This window comes from Anser anser, assembly GCF_964211835.1.
Source record: "Anser anser genome assembly, chromosome: 6".
Taxonomy (NCBI): Eukaryota; Metazoa; Chordata; class Aves; order Anseriformes; family Anatidae; genus Anser; species Anser anser.
This window is the reverse complement of record NC_139726.1, coordinates 21444887-21465646: the sequence shown is the minus strand read 5'-3', so window position 1 is coordinate 21465646 and position 20760 is coordinate 21444887. Positions and strand designations below refer to the sequence as shown.

Sequence of the window (20760 nt, the reverse complement as noted above, 5' to 3'; positions counted from 1 at the left end):
GATACATTTTTATATGTATGCATATATCATTTTTCAGTTTGGGTCAGAACATTCTGTGAGTTTGAAACATTTGCTCTGTGTTCAGTTTGGCTGTTGCTATGTATCCGAGGGTATTTGGATCTTATAGCATGTTGTGTGACTATTTAACAGTCATACTTCAGAATTTATGATCTTTCTTTATTTGCAATGGCAATCTCATGCCTGAGGATATTTTTTCCCCTCTAACAACTGCTATGGGAAAGTTCTAGTATCATCACAAGGTGTAATACAAATTCTTTTTTTATACAGTGAATTCCTTCATTTTCCATTGTATACTGGTTATCCTTCTAGTACTACACAGTATATAAATTTCATGAGGAATATCATCAGCAATACTTGGAATATTTTAATTAAAAAAATAAGGAAATAGTGTAAAATATCCTCCTGTTTTCAAAAAAGTAATCATAGGAGTAATTTAATATTTTGCCAAATTTAAAAAGTTGTGTTTTAGTACCATAATATAAATCTGCACTCAGTGGTATCATAAGCTTGAAAATTCTTTATTATTAACATAAAAAAGAATAAGAAAATATACATTGTAATTAAACATTTGCTTTAATCTACAAGTAAGTAAGGCAAGTAACAAAACAAAATAATTCTTTAAGTTCTTGTGAACAGTTAGAAACAGAGGAAAGATTTTTCAGATATGGAAGCAAAAGAAAGTCTTCCATATTAGAAAATATTTGGCAATATCAGATACTCTCTCAATAAAATATCCACGTATACAAGTAATCCATATTTACAATATCATATGCAATCTTCATGGCTACATGTAGTAAGACGTACATATAATTACTGTGCATTCAATTTTAAAATCTAATTTGCACCATCATCTTTCAGTTTCATTAATGTCAGAAAAAACACTGTTCTGCCTCTGTGTTCAGTACTGCAAGACAGCAAGTACATTAAAAGTAATTATTTTTTCAGACATCTTAAAAATAGTACTTTTAATGGTAGGTTTTTTAACTTCCTGTTTTAATAGGAATTCAAACTTGGACTGTAAGCTGTACAATCATGTCCCTGTAAAAATGTAACAATGTAGAAGATGTTCACACATGCAGAAAACTCCTGATAAAAAAAGCTAGAATTCTAACTTCTTTTTATATCTTTGAAAATACACCCTTTTTATTTCCTATGTTGATACCACTGCACATAACTATAGGTAAAAAAATCTGTATGAAAGAAAAGGTGATGGAAGGCCCCTTTGAGAAGCGGCTGTAGGAGTACATTTTTTCCAAAGAAAATTACTCTCCAAAGTCCTATGTATTTTTATTTAGCACTTGAACTAACCTTGTATGTTGCAGGGATCCTTACAGATCTTTTAAATCAATTTATAGCAGAAGCCAAAGTCTATAGCATGTTGAGGCTACTTTAAATTGCACCCATTAAGGTTGAGCAAGGTTTTGGAGCTCGGAGCTACTCCCAGGAACCTTCCAAAGTTCAAAGCAGCCAGAAGCCCACACTTCACACAAACGAAATATCACTGATTACCTGCTTGTAACAATAATTTCCCAGAATGGAATCTCCCAGCTCCCACTGAGTTTCTACCATCGTGTTTATCCTCAACGTTGAAAAACAAAAATAGAGTCTGACAAACTACCTCCAAAAGTCTGCTAATCCTCGTTTTTCAATGAGTTTTATATCATCAGAATAGAGAAGTAAAGAAATGCCACCTTTCTTTTTCAAGTGTCATGAACAGTTTGTGGAATAAAATGGAAAACAAAAGGCATACTGGTTACTGTAGCTTAACTTTAAACAGCATATAGAGCTGTTCACCCAAAAGTTGTTATTTTGATACTTCCAAGTTAGTGTTGTAACAAAGGAAATAACAGATTTTTTTTTCCTTCCCAATATACAATACAGTTAGGGTTTATTCCAGAACAGTCCTTGGACTACCTTGCACACATGCACACACTTTATATTAGATGACTCAGTGCTATGCAAGGATTGAATGGGCTCATATTCAAACATAGATGAGACACAGCAACAAAGCAATACACACCAACTTAAAGTTGCCTGTGGTCCACGTGTTGTGAAGTGCATACATGAACTCATACTTCAAAAGCGTTAACAGAGCATCTCGCACAAAGACTAGATGTGCATCCACCAGCTGTAAAAAAATGCTTAGTGATTTCACCAAAAAAGCAGACTTATTTGAGCAGAACATAAAAAGAGATCACAAGAAAAAATGGTAGCACAGTTTAGTGTTCTCCAGAAGCTACAGCAAATCTCTTCTGCTACTTAATATGTAATATACACAGTAGGATGCATAACATCATGTCAGTTGAGCACTCATTTCAAGTAAAACAAGTGTTCTCATTTTTCTTTCAGAAAGCTGCTAATTGTACTATTTGGATTTTATGCTGTAGCTGCCCAGAACAATTTTAGGGAAAACAGACGACTGTGTAGAGCTTGAAAAACAAGGAAAAAGCTGTCCAATCCATTGTACATACTGGGACTGGACAAGCGCTCACACAATAGGATGATACTTCCTTCTCGCGTAATTTAATTCTGCATTAAGGCATTTGAAAGTTGTTTTCTCAAATGAAACAGTTCACCAATGCTAGATGGGTCTTAAACATCCACACATATATGTAAGTGAAAGCAGAACTCTGGGATGTAGTCCTTGAGTACCAAATAGTACAGTAGGTAACTTTTTTTTTTTCTAATAATTTGCTCTGCTAGCTTTCTATACTGCACTCACAAAATAATTAAATGTTATCACAAATCAAATAACAGGAACTGAGGCGCTTTTTGTCAAAGATCGAAAATAATGCATAATCAAAATTGGTTGTATTAACACAACACTAACTACAAAATTATGTATTTGCCAAAGTTTAATGTGTTTGAATATTTTAATTAGATAGATGCAAATTTATCTAGCCTTAAAAAGGAGATGATCTGCTGCCTGAAACAGTCTATATAGAGTTCTTTGCAACATGAAGAATGGTAAAATTGGAACAGGTATTGCAGTTACCAAGATGACTTTTAGCGGGTTCTGCAGCTTTTAGAAGACATCATAATAGAAAGGCTCATCACTTTGGAAATGTGCAATCAAAATAATCTATTACAATTATTCTTCTATGGTAGTAACAAAGTATTGTTTGTATCTGTGAAATAACTGAATGAGCATAATACATTAATACACTGATTACTAGAAAGAACTATAAAAGTAAAGTGCCAGTAGAGACTTGAACTGCATTATTTAACACTTTAATTTCAAATAAGAGAGGTCATAGAGTTTATGTAGCTTGCTTGTAGACTAAATTATGTCTTAATTCTTATCACGATAATGACTGTGACACCGGTATGGAGATGGCAAAATCAGCTTTCAGTTAACTGGTAGTATTTTAATCAAATCAGCAAAGCTCATCTGTTTCTTGGCAGAAAACATTTCTCACTTCAAGCTCCTTTCTTATCTGATACCACTACCAGTCTACTCTGGTTTCTAACCAACTAATTTCTAGTCTACTGTCATAAATCAATAGGAACTGTACAATCAAATCAAGATAATAAAATGCTGCCTTCCGGGATAGAAGGAAGATTTGGTTAAGCGACACATATTTTTCTAAGTGTGTATCTATAGCTTTCCAAGACAAATTCTTGGATGTATTGCAGTTTCCTAAGATTTCAGTAAAGGATATGTTATCTCTATAAAATATATATATTTGGTAGAAATGATTAAAAAGAAATTCAACAGATACATTCTGATTACAAACAAACAAACAACAAAAAACTCCAAGAAATTTTAAAAGCCACATAACATTTCACTAAGATAACAGGCAAATTTTTCTATTTCTTTATCTGAATTCAAAATTTTAGACTAAAAACTTTTACAGTGCAACTCTGCAAAGTGCTGAGTGACCTCAAAGCCTACAGGTCTTAGTTGTTTGTGAGGGGTTTAATCAACTTGAGAAATCAAGTCCTTAAAAAAGTAAACATTAGCAGAAAAGTTATGTGCTTACAGCTAAATTCTGCTCTCTGGTACACTTCACAGCTTTCACTCATACCTGCAAAATCTCTCAGAACAGAATTTAGTCTTCATAACTTTTCATGACTGTAAGAGATAAAAACATAAAATTAAAAAGTGACGTGGAAAACATGTTCTCATTATGTGATGCCATTCGTTTTTCTTTAAATAAGGACTGAGCATGAACCAATATGATGTGTTTGGGACTCACTGGAATTTAAATTCATATGCAGAAAACTTGAATGTCTTTGAGCAAGCCATACTGTAAATAAAATTGCAACCTATATATATATATCTCCATATAACTGAATTGGAAGGAACAGGCTTTTGGGCAGTATACTAGTACTGCTGTTCTATATATTTTCTTTACATAGTTGATCGTTGGCCTGCTTCATCAAGTTTGAAGTTTCGTTTTCTGGCTGCTTCACTGTTGAACCCCGCATCAGATCTGTCTGCATTACTGCAATCTGTCATGGTGGATTCTGCCTCCACGCCTTCCGGAGCCCCTCCGTTGGGCCGCTGAACTTTAGCACTCTCTTCTGGCGGGCGCTTCCAGTGGGGCCTGCTTGCCATCCACAAAATAAGCGCACCAAAGGTGACAATCAAAAGACCAAGACAGTTGACAAAAATAGCCTCTGGTGGGGATTCACTATATGCAGGACTTTGCCTTTGGAAGGAGAAAAAAAAAAGTTGTTTTAAAGACAATCCTGGTCTAAACCAGCAGTCTCCTGATAGATAAGAGGTCTTTTTAAAAACAAAACCAAAGAATGTCCCAATACTAGATCATTACTGTTCTATACAAACAGAATTACAGTATGCAATGAATAAACTTAATAAACAAGTGGAAAAAAAAATACTTACAGAGAAAATAGAAGCTTTTCTGTGATTCCCATGAGAGCTGATGCAATCACTGCTACAAAGATGAGGAGACCCGAATAAACATGGATTGGCATGAGAGCCGCCCGGAGAGGAACTGGAGCAAATGGGAGCAGAAAGACAGCAAAGCCCAAGAAAAGCTAAACACAGAACAGATTCATGGTTAAAGCTTTAGGGAAAACAAGCTGCATGTCTCAGTCAAAATCAAAACCATTATAAAAATTGAAATTTGAGATGTTTTCAGGTACAAATTTGATAAGAATTGGCATTTTTATTTTTGAATGGGTTTCCTTGCAAAACCAAAGCAATCATTCTGGATTAGCACCTGGGAAGCAGACATTAGATATTTGATAAATAATCCCACCTCATATCAGTGTCCAAACTTACTGCTAATGCTAAAACTGCTACCAATCTGAGTACGGGAAACACAAGTGTTCACTCTCAATAACTCAGTAAGATATTAAAGGAATGACTAGCTACATGTTTACAGTCCCTTCAATTCCAAGTCCTGTTCTCCCCTTCTGCTATAGATTTACACATAAATGAAGATCAGAAGGCAGTATAACCTTTTGTCTTGAGTGGACTAAAGAATTTCACCCTGTTAGAGCTTTCACTAAATTAAAGAACACGCCTCTAGAAGGACAATGGTCTACTGGCATTACAGAGTGAAGATGTGTGTGGGTAGCGTGAAGCTGTTCAGGGGCCATGAGTCCTCCCATTAGTGCTAAGTCTTTGACAGAGGAGAACACATCATGTCACGTGGTGGTTTCAGTCACAGGCTTGCACTGGCACCTTAAGGCTGCATCCTTTCTTTAGTTTGTTCTCCCTTAACTTAATCCTGCTGCTAAATGAGAAGTAGTACGTGAATTTGTATTTCATCTTGTTTTCATTTCCAGCCTTCATCCTTGTTTTGTCTTTCCACGCTAGATTAAAGAGCCAGGTATTTTCTCCCTGGGAAGCTTTTTAATACACCTTAATCAAGTCATGTCTTAATCTCCTTTTATATCTGCTAAACAATTGGAGCTTTTTAAGTCTTTCACTAGAAGGCAGTTTTTCTAGCTCTCAAATTACTTTTCCAGATTTTCTTTGCATTTTTTTTTTGAAATTAAAAAATGTATTCCATAGTATTGCATACTGGTTTCACCAATGCCATATATGGAGGTAAAATAAACTCTTATAAGTGAATTTATTTCTATTGTCAAAGCACCCTAAGAACTCATTTTGAGCTTCATGTCTTCTTTAGGCACTTCTTTCCAGAGTCACTGCTTTCCAAGAAATAGTGTCCATTTGACATTTCTGTCCTATTAAATTTGTGTCCTTGTGCTGTCCTATATTAACATACATTGGCTTAAATATAATTTATTTACACTACTATTCCTGCAGGTATAGTATTATGTGAGCATCCCCCCTCAATAATTTCTTAATTTTGAGATTGACAAACCATTTCCAGTGTCTTCTCTAACGGAAATACTATTTTATGACTCTTTCCTAACAATGTTTCTCAATCACTTCAAAAATACCAGTCTGATTGGAGACTTACTACCCTGGTTGGAAGGAGTAACATCACTATTCTATTGATCAGACAGACAAGGCATTTAGTTAAGTGCCATTGATCATGTTTAGAGTAGCAAAATGAAAAGTAGAATTAAGATGTTATTCACGGTTCTTCATCTTAACCATTAGAAAAAAATACTGATACTTAGTATAGTGGCAGCAGAGATTTCCCTGAAATAACTGCTATTAAGACAAGGAAAATCTTAACACTGTTCTTCTTACTCATTAGCTGTAGTTGTTCAACTATAAAGTATATAGTTAACAATGCGGCAACATGCCTTCTTTTTTCTGAGTGTTAAAAACACTGTTCCAATACTAGTCCTAGCCTGAACAGTGAAGGACAAAAGCATTAATTAATGTCCCACACATAGGATTTCTTCCTCCTAGTTAACTGTTTTCTATTTCCACATAATAGAAGGACTTCAGAATTTTAGGTGCAGAAACATCACACCTGCATGTGTACACTACATGTCAGGGCACACCTGCTCTTCTTCTAAGCCAAATGCAAAACATATCAAGTTAGTTCATTTTAAATTATGGTAACTCCAACTCTCTGGCAACAGGAGCAGTTAAAAGCAAGCACATGAACATTTATCAAAGATTTGCTGATTCAGGAAAACTGTTTTCTCTGTAATAACTAATTTACATGTCAGAGCCTTTAGGTCTGCACTGCCCCCTGCTGCGCTCGTTGTGGTGATAGAGAACTCCTGAGACCAAGAAAAAACTTAAAATTTATAAACTTATGCTAACTGCAAAAGAATCATCAACAATAAAAAAGGGAAAAGCAATTACCTCATTTGAGAATTCCTCAATAAAAGCTCTGTGTTTAAATATGCTGCCAACAAACCAAATCACTTGCTTTAACTTCAACAGTTTATAGAGCTTAGAAAAACACTACTGTATAATTGAACAGTAAATAAACCCAGCAAGTAAACAAAATAGGCTTTAAAATACTTTTTTCCTTGAAGTCAAGGATCCAGTACTTGCTCATTTGCCAAATCACAGAATTTAAGATGGGTATCCTAATAGAGCATATTGTAGGATACGATATATTATTATTTAGGGCCTATGGTACCTGAATTACTCAACACATTCTTTAACTTTACAACCGGTTTATAAATACAGTTAGATTCTGACCTGGAGAGAATAAAATATAACAGCAGTCAGCCCAATCCAGCTGTGCAGACTGTACATGTTGGGAATCTTCCTGGCATTGTGATATTCAAACACGGCTACCATAGAAACAATTGCAAGAATCATAGCTATGGTATTTAATCCAGCATGTATGAACTTCATTAGGAGTTTGCTGCACTTCCAGGTCCAAGGTAACCTGTACACAATAATGGCTGAAGAAAGAACAGAAACAAGATGTTATGCCTTACAGTATAGCTTCTCTAAGATTTTGATAATCATGCATCATTCACATATTTCTATTGTAAATTAGGGAAAATCTGACCTTTAATCCTCTAAAAAAAATCTATTAAAAAGCTTTTTCTTCTACATAGCCAAACACATAGCATATTCCAAATATACAACTGAGGCGTAAATATAGCTTTTAGGGAAATCTATTCCTAACTTTTTTGAAAAATTCAAGTGTGTTTCAAAAAAGTAACAGTAAAAAACTTATCTTTTCTTTGTTACTTCAACTGATCTAACAGGAAGTCTGCACAGGATTTTGATTTTTCTGCTACTAGCCAGATTGGAGGAATAAGGCCTAATTCTTATATCCAGAAGATCACACACTGAGAAAGGACGCAAGATTTTTTTTTAAATGTTTATTCTCTTTGCAATTTTTCATGATGCTATTTACTAATTACATAGATATTTATATAGCTGTATCTATTACCTTGATATTAGTAGGACTATTTTAGACAGGAAAAGGCTACCCAGCATAAGGGAATCATAATCCTACTTTAAGAATTAATAGGATCTGGCAGCTACAGCTCTCGAAGCACTGTTAAATGTAAGTAAGATCTTTTGCCTATAGCTGCACATGTAACACTAGCATACTGTGTTTTGTCCAGTGTGAAGAAAACAACAATTTCTGATTCCAGATGATCCATAAGAATAACAGCCTGGAGTGCTCCTCGCCAAGCTCTTTCCTCAAAGTCCTCACTGCTCCTCCCCTGCCATGACTGACCCCTGTCTGTTGCACACAGACCAGACCAGATCACTGAAGCCCCAGGTACTTCTGAATAAAAACCTGTAGTATTTCTGGATGTGCGCTAACACACAAGTACATTCAGATAACAGGGGACAAATATTTATGAGCAGGCCCAGTCATTTGACCAATAAACGCTAATGCCTTGCCTGGGAAAAAAGGCTGTGCTCCATTCATCTAATTCATCAAATCTTTATTTAAGGTTTCTGCTTATGAAATGATATTCAAATCCTTATATATAATTAGCTGTATTAAAACTAAAGAATATATCCAGGTTTAAAAAGAAGTTTCCATTCTAAACACTCATGAGAAAATAAATGTACTAGAAAATAAAGATATCTATTACCTGATAAATATCTATTACCTGATACTACCTGCAAACAGTAAGTATTTACTTAAGTAATTCTTGTGTGCTTTCCTCATTACTTCTCCATAACCCTATCTTTTTATTAAAAAAAAAAAAGAAAAAACTCAATGTTGCAATGAATAAATGGCAAATTAATTTTAAAGTTCTATTTACACATATGTATATTGACTTGGATACACGCCAGGAAATACAGCACTCCACTACATAATTCACAAAGAAAACACTGTTCATAAGTGGAATTTCCAGTCTACAAGCAGATTTTGAATCAATACGTGCTTTTACACACTGTGTAAATATATAATATTGGAATGAAAGTGTCCCTTAAAATATTTAAATATATACAGCATTTAGATAGTTCTCAACTTTCTACTTTTTAAAAGAGGCAAGAGCAAAGAGGCAAGAGCAAATCAGAAAAAAAATCAGGAAGACAGAAGCCTTGTTTTAAAGACAGCTTGACAGTACTCAGTCTATATGACAGAATTTGATATATGTGATTCAGCACAATGAGCTTATGATCACCTACAACAGTTCCCCAAAATTTATACAGTTATCTTTTTAATATTGAAATAATTGCCTGCATTAGGCAAAATTTAGCATCAAGGATTTCTAACCTGGTATAGCTGGTATGCCAAAAGGTCACAACCAAACCTCAGTATCCTATCAGGATATTCCCGGTAAATCTTCCATGCTCTATCTATTCTCAATAGTTTGTTCCAAGTGGAACAGAGTACTGGACTCTAAATATCTTGAAGTCAACTTGAGCTGAATAGATCCTGGTCTCAGATTTCAGCCTTGGTTCTCAAAGGGTCATGTCCAGGCTAAAATTTTTGTCTAACATTTTTCTTTGGTGCATAAGACACTGTCATCTATTTAACTTTCAAAATCACTATCAAACTCCGTATCCACTTAGTCTCAGATCTTTGTATGGGCCATGAATCTTTTTGTCTGTCTGCCTTTGGAAATACTATAAGAGAAAAGCAAGAAATGCAGATAAATGGCTTGGACACTTACTAGCAATGCCATGCATTAGCATGTTATGTGCTGTAGCCCAGGACAAATCCATGATAGCACATTTTGGTTTAATCCCCTTTCAGTAAGGACTGTGTGTGAAGTTAAACATTGCAACTTGAGTAGACCTGCCAGTTTACCACTGACAAAAGGCACAGTCTCCTTTCCCCATCACCACTTTCACTTCCTTTCTGACTGTGTGCTTCCCCCAACCCTGCTTTGTCACAACTGGTGCTTCTCCAACCAGCAGGAGGGAGCAAGACACTCCAGAGAACAATGCGGAGAGGAGGAAGGACCTTAGGCTTTCAGTGGCGCTCCTAAAAGAGCGACTCAGCTGTAATCTGTAATTTCATCTCAAATTTAAATTAGCCTGGGTTCAAAGCACTTACACAGTTATAGCATTTTTAGTAGTGAAGTGTTAAAGCAGTCCTGTAAAGAACTTCCTTTATGTACAACATCTCTCTTAGTAAGAGGATAGCGTTATTCAAGTCTAGGCATCCTTAGACACAGCTGCTTCACTCTGATCTCACTCTTGCTTTGAACTCTGATTTTAAAGCACATCACACAGGGTGGAGTGATCTTGCAATATTTTATGTGGTATAGGACACCTTGTTCATCGCCAAGTATACAAAGCAAAATTCTAGTGAGCTCTCTAGTACTTCTGACTGGTGAGTGCTGCAGTGCAGTATAATGGATTGCTCATGGGACACCTTCCGCCCCAGAGGGCACATGTGGTTCTGGGGATACACTGGGCTTGCACTACACAACACCTCCCAGCTGCCAGAAGGGAACAATTCGCTTCGCTCCTCTTGTGCTCCTTGGATGATCCTACTGCTTGCCTTTGGCAAGTTCTGTATGGCCACTAGATTCTTTGGGAAATACTTTAGCACTAGAAGAACGAAGTAAACCCAATAAAATAAGTCCCCATTTATCATTCCAAAGGACTCTAAAGTCATCAAGAGAACTGCCTCTTCACAGCCTGCCTCTGATGAGACCCTTGCAGCTCAGAAGTCACTTGCCCTTCAATTCCTCAGAATTCTAAAGCTCAGTGAACGTTAGAAACTCCAGGAATTAACCATTTTTCCTTTTATCAGATGTTTTGTTATATTCGAAGCAGAGGTAATTGTGTTTGTCAGATAATTTGGAGCAAGCATTATCTTTAGATATGATTTAAAGATGAAAGAATATGATTACTTCAAAATAGATTTGCACTTGCTCTCCTGGCTGTTGCACCTTGTCCACTATCTCCCTTCTCCCATCTGTGGCACTTCTGAGAACTTTTGTGAAGACAATTCAACTTGCTATTCCAGAAAAAAAAAATACTGGAGGAGTAGGGTGGCAGGGAAAGGGTTGTTTATGGGTCTGACAACAGCCAGAGATGGCACAAATGAGGCAGGAGGAAGATGAAGCCAGAGTCAAGGAGAAAGCTGAAAGGGAAAAGTGGAGGAAAAATGTAGAGTATTTCAGCCAGAGTGAGCTGTTACATTGTCTCACCCATTTACCTAATTTCATCCATACAGATGAAATTTCACAGAGTTGTAGAATACCTTGGGTTGGAAGGGTCATTAAAGGTCATCTAGTACAACCCCCCTGGCACGGAAAGGGACACCTTGCACTAGATGAGGTTGCTCAAAGCCCCATCCAACCTGACATTTAATTGACTCTAGAACACCACACGGTAATGTGGTAGACCAGGATTTTTCCTTCTTTTTTTCTCTGCAAGATCTCTTACGTAACATTCATGTTATACTCTTTTATCAATATATTGCTGTCTTTAGGCCATGTCCTCATTTTAAGCCTGTTTAAAATATAAGTTACAGATATTTATAAATCATATCTGATGAGGAATATTAATTGTGCCAGTATCTTCCAAGACATAGTGTCAACCTCGCTGCAAACTTTATTGTGCAGAGGTTAAATGTAACTAATAAATACCATAGAAGACTGACCCAAGGATGAGAGACATAGAGTAGAGCGGGATGAGAGACTACCCCATCCTCCTTGTTCTGTCTTTATTCAATTTTCCACAACCCCAAAACCTGCTCTGCTGTTCCTCAGTATCCAACATAAACTGTCACACCTCCGTAGATAAACATATCCTTTTATGAGGTGAGTAATGAGTGGAGAAACCCTCAAAAATATTCTACTCTGCATTAGATCATAATGGAGATCTCATAATTAGTCCTTTGGAAGGAACCAAGCATCATCATTTACAGACCAAACATGAAACAGCAAGTAAATACTGCTTTGAAGCGTGCCCTGGTGTCTACAGTCATCATGCAACAATTATGATGTAAAATAATTTTTCCTCATGTGTTTTCCCTATCTTATTCTTTTAAAAGAATGTTGCTGTGCTAAGATGCACACGAACTTTTATTGCCTGTATTTCTTCCCCACTTTAAAGTCTAGAAAATCATCTGGACAATTACAGTGCACTGCCAGTGTTTTGTCAGGTATCATTTATGTAGAGGTACTGATCCACAAATAGTTAGTATTAATACTACCATGCCTACAGCTTTTTCATTTGTGTGACAAGATATATACAGCAATGTACTTCCCCACATCCACATTATTATGGTCATCCCCTCTGCCTCCCACAGACCAACAATACAGTTCTATCCTTTGTACAGAGTTCAGTGAACTCAAGAAACAGGCGATTTGGTTACTATTTCAAATCCTGCACACAAATTTAACCAAGGTTATTTAGCTATTCCTTTCCACGTTTAACTACTTAAAGATTTATTTTTCTTGTATGTGCCCAAAGAAATAAGCTATTCCCCAGACTCATCCAAATTACTTTGAAATGTAGTTGACAGAAGTCTGCCATTGAATTCAATCAGATCCAGAGTAGTGTCTGATCTGCTGCTGTTTCATCTAATTTTATATAATACTCCATCAGTCTGCAACTTTGCTTTTTGTATTATGTAACAGAATTTCCAATTCCAAATAATGCTCTATTATTAATGAATTTCTTGTGTATGTTCTTTTTTTTCGAGCCACAGTAAACTTCCATTTACTTTACAAATACTCTTACCTACACAAGGCCTGAGGAAACATCCTTACTCTGAAACAGGGGCAAACTGAGTTTCAGAGGAAATAGAAGCAAATGAGTAGGAAGAAGTTCTGCAGAAAACCTCCCCCTATTTTCTGCAAATATTCTAGGTCTTTAAAAAGAAAAAGCACAGTAGTTTGATCACAATAAGTACTATTTATCTTAGTGAAGTCAACAGGTGTTCTTCATTACATATTTATAGCCTGAAATTACACTTCACATGACCTATTGAGCAACATTATATAAAACAGCTTCAAAGAATTTTTATTGCTCAAAACTTACTTGTAACTTAAAGCCACAAAGCACAGAACACACCCCACAGCTGCTGAGAAAAATTAAATTTGCAGCGTCTGTTCAAATCACCAAATTCCCTACGTAACCAGAAGTAGGCAGCCACCCACTCCTCCTGCATCTTCCAGCCTCCGACTGGCTGGGCTCCTGCCGCAGAGCGAGCACACATGCGATCCAAACACCACGTTCCACGGGAATGAATGTCCAGATGTGCTGGACATGTTTCCTGGCGGGGTGAGTGCAATCTATCATTCAGCAATGAAGCAAATGTAAATAAGGTTACTAGCAATGAAATCCTAAGTTAATTCCTCCTATTACAAAGAAAAAATACTTCTCTTTATATTTATGCTTTAAGCCTCTAGAGGCTCTTTGTTACTTAAGAACAGTAAAGTCTTCCCCTCACCTCCCCCTGAGAAGTCAGTGGTAAAACTGGAAGAATTTCCACTGTTGCCTGCAACATTCATTTGCCCTTTTTTGAGAAATTACTGACGTTTCTTAGCGTATTCTCTGGACGTTGAAACTAGCAAGAATTTTGTCACCGACTTTATCAGAACATACCGTTGGGAGCTGTTATGTCTGTCAAATTTCCCCATTAGTCTTAATGCCATTAGCATAAACATTAACTCCCAAATTTCAGGATTTTTAAGGTACTGTCTGGTGCCCTTATTTTTTGCAACATTAAGCTTTAGTCAAATATATTACCTGGCTAGTTAGCATCTCTGTGGTGCTCTACTATTATCTGCTTTTTAAGCTTTCCTGAGAGTATTGCATTTCTCTCTCCTAAATTCTTACCATTTATCAACTGCATTGTCTCTAATTTAGTCATTTTCTTGGAATTAGCTCATTACACTAACAGCAAAAACACATAGTTCAAACCCCACATTCCTGTTGGCATCAAAGAACAGTGGTTGCCCTCAAGGCCTAACACACGAACAGTGCGTGGTGGAAGAAGAGGCACTGTTCACGCTGCGAGTAACGGGACGCTTTTAAGTTAGTCTGAGGCCGAACCCTATGCAATCAAATGTTCATGCACTATTGAAAAGTGATCCCACCCCATCATAATAAAATTTTATATTACCCAGGCAACAGAATTAAAAGTTAATTTAAAAGATGTATTTCTTAAAAGGGTTTACACAACATCTGCACTGACGAACTGCACCATGGCAATGCTTCTGGTGCTATGACTTCCTTGGCACCAACCCCGCTCCTGGGTCTGGCTTCAGTGGTGCTGAACTTTGCTTTCTCCTCGGGAGACTCAAGAGAGCGAGCCAGCAGGGACACAGCCAAAAGAGAGAAACTTTCCTTGGGCAGCAGTTCTGGCATTTCGGTTCCCAGCTCTCCCAAACTGAGGCTGGCTAGGAAAACACACCTCACGAGCACTGCGCAAAGCACTCCCAAATCCAGGCCAGGGTAAACAAGTGCTCGAAGGGAAGTAAAAAAAAGAAAGAAAGAAAAAGAAAACAACAAAAATACACATCGCAGCTTCGCCTTACTACAAAGGAACCTTTGTCCCGTCTCGGTGCGAGCGCTGCCTTGCCTTGTCTTGCCTTCCTTTCCCTTGCCTTGCCTTGCCTTGCCTTCCCTCCCCTCCTCTCCCCACCGGCCGCCCCCCGGCCCCGCAGCCCCCACGCACCGATGCCCTGGACGAAGACGAAGCCCGTGACGACGAGGACGGGGTGCCAGTTGAACTCCGCCGCGCCGCCGTCCCAGCCGAGCCCCTCGCGGTAGCGGAGGACCCAGACGATGGAGCAGACGACCGCCACGAAGCCGAGCAGCAGCGCCGAGACGAGCAGCGCCAGGAACCGCCGGTAGCCCTCCATCTTCCGCGCCCCGCTCCGCCGCGGCGCAGGGGAGGGACGGGACGGGACGGAGGGAGGGGAAGGGGCAGGGGCAGGGCGGGGTCGGGGTCGGCCCGGGGCCGGGGAGCCGCCCAGCTCCCGCTGCCGGCCGGGAGCCGGGAACGCGCCGCGCGGTCCCGCCCGGGCTGACCCCCGCAGGGTGCCGGCCCGCCTGCGCCCTCCCTCGCGGGGGAGTCAGGGGGTCGAGGCAGCGGTTCGCCGGCACCGGTGGGCAAACCGGGACGAACCGGGACCAGCCGGGGCAAATCGGGAGCACGGCGCGGTGCTGAGGCCAGGAACACACAGGAGATGCATGCTGAGAGGTTTCGACGTGTCGTGCTCCGAGCACGCTTCCAGGCACGACCATCCACTTTGGTTCCCAGCGGGTTCCCGAGTGATGAAATTTAAAACAAATACTCGCCGTTTTCATACACGGATGTTGGTGTGCGTCTGGAGGAGTGTTTGGGCATTGTGCTGTTGGGACCTGCCAGGCTAGGCGGTTTAGTTACATTGAGACATTAGTTTGTTTGTTTTTTTTTTTTGTTTAAGTCCACTATTGGTTACAATACTTAACTAAGATCTTACGATTAACGTCTCCTCTGGGTGGCCTGCCCTATCCTTCCAATGGGCCAAGATACAACACAGAGGGGTCATTTTATCAATAGTACTCAAAGTTGCTCCCATTATGATGTCTTTTCTCAGTCTCTTACACTTTGTCCATCTCTGTCTGTATTCCTCACGGAATAGCAGAACCTCAGACATGTAGTTACGTTGAGTTGTGATAACACAACTGTATGTTAACCACAACGACAGGACAACCCTAAAGATAAGGGAGTAAAAGGCTGTATGCACAGAGATAATGGAACCAGCAAGAACTGGCTTGGACTGCTGAAGTCTGTCAAAGAAAGGAAGGATCAGAAGTTTAGCAGGGAGGAAGACTTCTGGCCTTCATCAAAAGACCTCCAGAGTATGCTGGATGACCACCCAAGGACTCTAGCATGCATGCGAACAGGGGTGGGAACCTACGTTAATGATCCTTTGGAGACCTGATGAATATGCGAGAGACTCACAGGAAATGAAATGAATATGTATATACGCCATTAACATAAGCACACTGCCAGTAACCCTTGGTGTGTGTGTTAGGTGGAGCGATCCCCCCACACCCGGCACCGTAATATAGAATACCTGCTTAATAACTTTGGTTATTGAGTTTTCACTGTGTCTACGTCGCAGACCAGAAGCTGGAAGATGGCTGCTAGAGTGGAAAAAAAAGACTGTAGAAAATGCTGTGTACCAAAGGAAACAAGAAGGATTGCAAAGAAAAAAGTGTGCTTAGCAATGGTGTGGAAATAGTCAAGAAAATGTGTGTAGCTCTTTTTGTTTTGCTTGGGTTCCCTGTAGCAGCAAGACACAAAGATAGTAGGCTGGGTTATGGAGAGTTCTGTCACAGTCACCTGAGAGCTTACATGGCTCATTTCATGTTATATTTCCATCAGTGCCCAGCTGTCCTTGGACTTAAATCTGCACGATGCCAGTTCCAAAATTATTAGATAAGTAATTGTCAGGAGCGCCTTGTGCAATGTAATACAGACAGCCCAGTTTAGGATGTCCCAGGTATAGGCATCCCACTTTGCCTCCATTTCTGCTTCTAGTCTGTTTCTGCTCCCTTCCAGCCTCAGGCTGCTGGCACCACTTCTGCTCTGCCAGCGGCAAAACAAAGTGGCGGGACACGGAAGAGGCATCAATCCTTTCCCCAGCAGCCTAGTGAAGCTGCCATGTTGCAAGGTCATAGTGTGCAGAAGGATGGGTGAAGAAAGCATTGTTCTGGGGTGGATGTTTTGCACCATTACCTCAGGCAGTGGAGAGGAGAGGTCCCAGCACTCCTGATGCTGCTTGGCACTGAAGTCTTTATCATGGGGTGTTTCTCCCCAAGCATTTCTCCACAAATATACCTCTCCATCCAGCCTGAGGGGCAGAGCAGGTGGTGGTGACAGGAGAGAAACACTCAGTCCTGGCTGATGTATTTTGTACACGCTGATAAGATCCCCCTGAGCTATCTCTTCTCCAGGCTAAAGAGTCCCAGCTCTCTCAGTCTTTCTTCGTCTGATGGGTGCTCCAATCCTTTAATCATCTACATGGCCCTATTTCAGAAATTCCATGGTCCATTAACAGTTTAAGGGCATTGACAGACTATGACAAATTTTGTGAATCCAAGGTCTTAATTCAAGCTCACTGTCTCTGCTTATTGTTGGTAAGATACTGACAGGCAAACGCTGTTAAAGCAGCCGATAACAAGAGCAAACACAGAATTTTATTGAACTGAAATCCTAGGCTCAGTTTTGCCAGCTAAATATGAACAAATTGTTTTTAGAATAGAAACTTGAAAGCTTAGGCAGTGTTGAATACACCAAACCAGAATCAAGAGCGAAATAATTGTTGCATCAACTAAAGTGGACTTTATGGAAAGTCTGTAATGCAGAAGATGTTTCAGACAGCACAGTTAGGAACTCCTGCCGGTATTTCTCTTTAATTCCTGTTCTTCCACCTCTTTTTGCCCACTTGATCCCTGTGTTGGATTGGTACGGAATCTGAAGCAATCTTTAGCACTGCTGTAATGTCAGAGGGGATTGCACGGTTACATGCGGGTGGGAACTGTATCGTACAGTTGGCTGCTGAGGGCTCAGCTGCACACAGGATTCGAACATGAGTTCGGAACATAAACCCCTACTGGCATAACCTGAATGGGGCTGTCAGGTCTCTTGGATCGGTGAACCCCTGCTTTTGTTAACCATTGCTGTGGATAGGTGCCGCAGCAGTTCAAGATCTCTGTTCTTTCCCAGAGCCTCTGTCTCCTAGACCGTGTTGATGCTTTTTCAGTACAATACCTGTTCTCTGTTTGCTGCTCCCTCTCAGTGGTTGTCAGGACATCAGCTGATACAAACTTCCTTTGTGCTGCTGCATTGCCAGGTGTAGAAGCAGGATGACTGTGACTTCAGGTTTGTAAGAACCTACAAAGTAGAAAACTGGACTGCTCACACATTACTTTGGAGAAGCAGGAATGGCCTCCTGCCTGTATTATGCCTGTGGTGCATGGCTACTCAGCAACCTCTGTCGCAGCTGCTGTATCATTCATATACCTTGACAGCAGCACTCTAGACATAAATCTACATAGACGTTTACCTAAGCAGCACACCATATCATCATAGATCATTATCTTGTGCCTTTTTTTTTTTTTTGATGTAATTGTTTAAATACAAGGAGTGAAATTAGAATTTCCAGTGACCAGTAACTGAGTTGTGAGAGCTATAGTTAGGAAGAGGTTGGAGCGTCTTTCACCAGCTACAACTTTATCTCTGTTTTTCCACGCTGGACGAATCACTGAAGATCCAGCCCTTAGAACAGGACATTCCAAAGTGGTTACAGTGTCTCTCAAAGCACTTGGACGAGCTTTTCAGAAGCCTGGTGGCTGTTCATATTATAAACAAACAAAACTGCTGAGATAGTGCTAACTTAGCCAGCTGTTGTGAAAGCTTTAGAAGTATCCCCGCAGGAGTTACCTTACCAGGAGTAATACTGACAAGTGAGTTTAAGCAATTAGTGCTTGAGTGGCGCTGACAGATCAGAATGATCCTTCTACTCTTTTTGGCAGCCAGATCCATGTCTACGAAGCAGAACCATTTGACCTTTGCTGTTGAGGGCATTACCAATTTTTGCAAAAATTGGGAATATTGAATGGGACCTTTCCTCGAAATAATCTTTACTTACTCTCCACCCTTTAGAGAGCTTTCTCTGAGATAAAGTAGATAGTGCAGCTTATGACCAGATTTCTATATGAGTTATAGGCCAGTCATTATTACCTATGCAGTGAAACTCTTTATTATTTTAATCCATAAACATCTTGGTTCTGTGAGTTGTAAAATATTTTTCTAATAATTTAAAGCCTTTTGTAACAATTTTTGAAAATTGTGAGACTGTGGAGCAGGAGCTGGAACTCCCAAAGCAAGATTATAAAATATTACTGCTTATGCTTTTTGTTTAGCTTGTGCTATTTCATTTTCTTCACCACTGCTCAGCAGCCTTGTCAGTGAGTACTTAGCAGAAAAACAGGGTGTGCACTGTTGAAATGCTTCTTACTCTAAATTGAAGCAAATCTTATCAAGCCACTCCCCTATCTTTCCAGTCCCTAAGCACTGACTGGGAAGTTCTTCGTACATTATTAAAAATACAAACAAAAATGGGGGTAGCACTTCTGGGATGCCGTTTTTGCTTCTCTGTCCAGATATCTGATCATTGAGAAGCCAGAGTGAAGTGGAAAAGTGGGAATAAAAAACAATTTTGTTGAAGTAGAAATGCTGGAAATATGCTGCTTTGATCCACAAAACGAATACTTATGAATTATACAGTCAAGCCAGCTTTCAAGCAGTAGAAATAAGGGGCACTGGCATTATAAAGGACTATAATTGAAATGTGGTGTCAACCGTTGGGAGTTTCCTAGATCTCTGCCCCACAATATGCAACCGTGCTGCATCTGTGCTGCAAGTTGCATGTTAGAGGCAGGCACCTTATGTACAAACCCAAAGATGAGGACAACTGCAGATCTAGAGGTTAATCAGGAAAACTTACAGTGTGTGAGTCTGAATGTGGTACATTCAAGTAAACGTGTTAACAGAGTAATTTTCCCACTTGGCTTCTGGCAAGCAGCTGTTAGGGTCTGGCCGGAGAGCCTGCAGTCCTCTGGATCACATGGAGTGCATTGCTTTTCCTGCAGCATCTCGAGTAAGCCATTGTGTGAAGTAATTCTAGTGAATTTTAGCTTCTCCTTCCATGCTTCCTTTATCTGTTCCTAAGAATCTGCGCTTACATTTCCCTTAAAATATAATATTCCTAGGAATGTAATATTCCTTCCACACCCATGCAAGAATAAGGAATTTGTACTCCCATTTTATGAAATGAGTTGTTAAGCTAGACCAACCAAAGCAGTTCTTATAATTTTATCATTTTAACTATTCACTCTGCAAGAAGGGGACCTCGTTGCTTTCATTCTTAGAAAAAAAAAATGCAGTTCATTTGTAATCCCTTATTATCCAAAGCGAGCAGTTTGATTACTTTGAATTTATTTAATCTAAAAACATGAGAATGAGTTGGCAGAAAAAAAATCTTTTGGTGCTCCTGGAGGTCATTTAGGTCATCATTTTGTAACTTCAGTAAAGTAGAAATAAATACTGAAGTTATAGTTGCGCAAACGCCAAATCTAGCAACTAGAGAGCTTCAAGTGGTCTTCTCTAAAAATCTAAGATTGTGAAATAGCTGAAAAAAAAAGAAAAAAAAAAGAAAAAAAAAGATGTTCTCTTAAAAATCTCTAAAATTGATTTTAAATGCTGGAATATTTGTTTCATTCCTTTAGTACTTGTGGCCTGTTCAGTCTGTGTTTCAGGAGAGACGTGGAATTTATGTTGATACACAGAAACTTTCTTGTGAATAGGACTAGTTGGTAGTTACTATATTATTCATTCATCCTTCAAATGTACCTAGGTACCCTTTTTTTTTGTTTGTTTTACCAGGGACTAACTAAATTTCTTCAGTTCATGGAGATAAAGAAAAGAT

The 20760-nt window shown here is 39.1% G+C and overlaps 2 protein-coding genes across 2 annotated transcripts in view; one reads left to right on the top strand and one right to left on the bottom strand.

The window, feature by feature from the left end:
- METTL8 (methyltransferase 8, tRNA N3-cytidine) overlaps positions 1-20760 on the top strand; it is a 92930-nt gene that overhangs the window by 22206 nt on the left and 49964 nt on the right. The gene's annotated exons all lie outside the window — the stretch shown is intronic.
- On the bottom strand, positions 521-15290 carry CYBRD1 (cytochrome b reductase 1). Its single transcript, XM_083842498.1, has 4 exons — positions 14952-15290; positions 7577-7785; positions 4871-5025; positions 521-4676 (listed from the first exon to the last, which is right to left on the bottom strand). The coding sequence occupies exons 1-4, from the start codon at positions 15136-15138 to the stop codon at positions 4376-4378; spliced, it is 852 nt and encodes a 283-aa protein (XP_083698624.1). The 5' UTR covers positions 15139-15290; the 3' UTR covers positions 521-4375.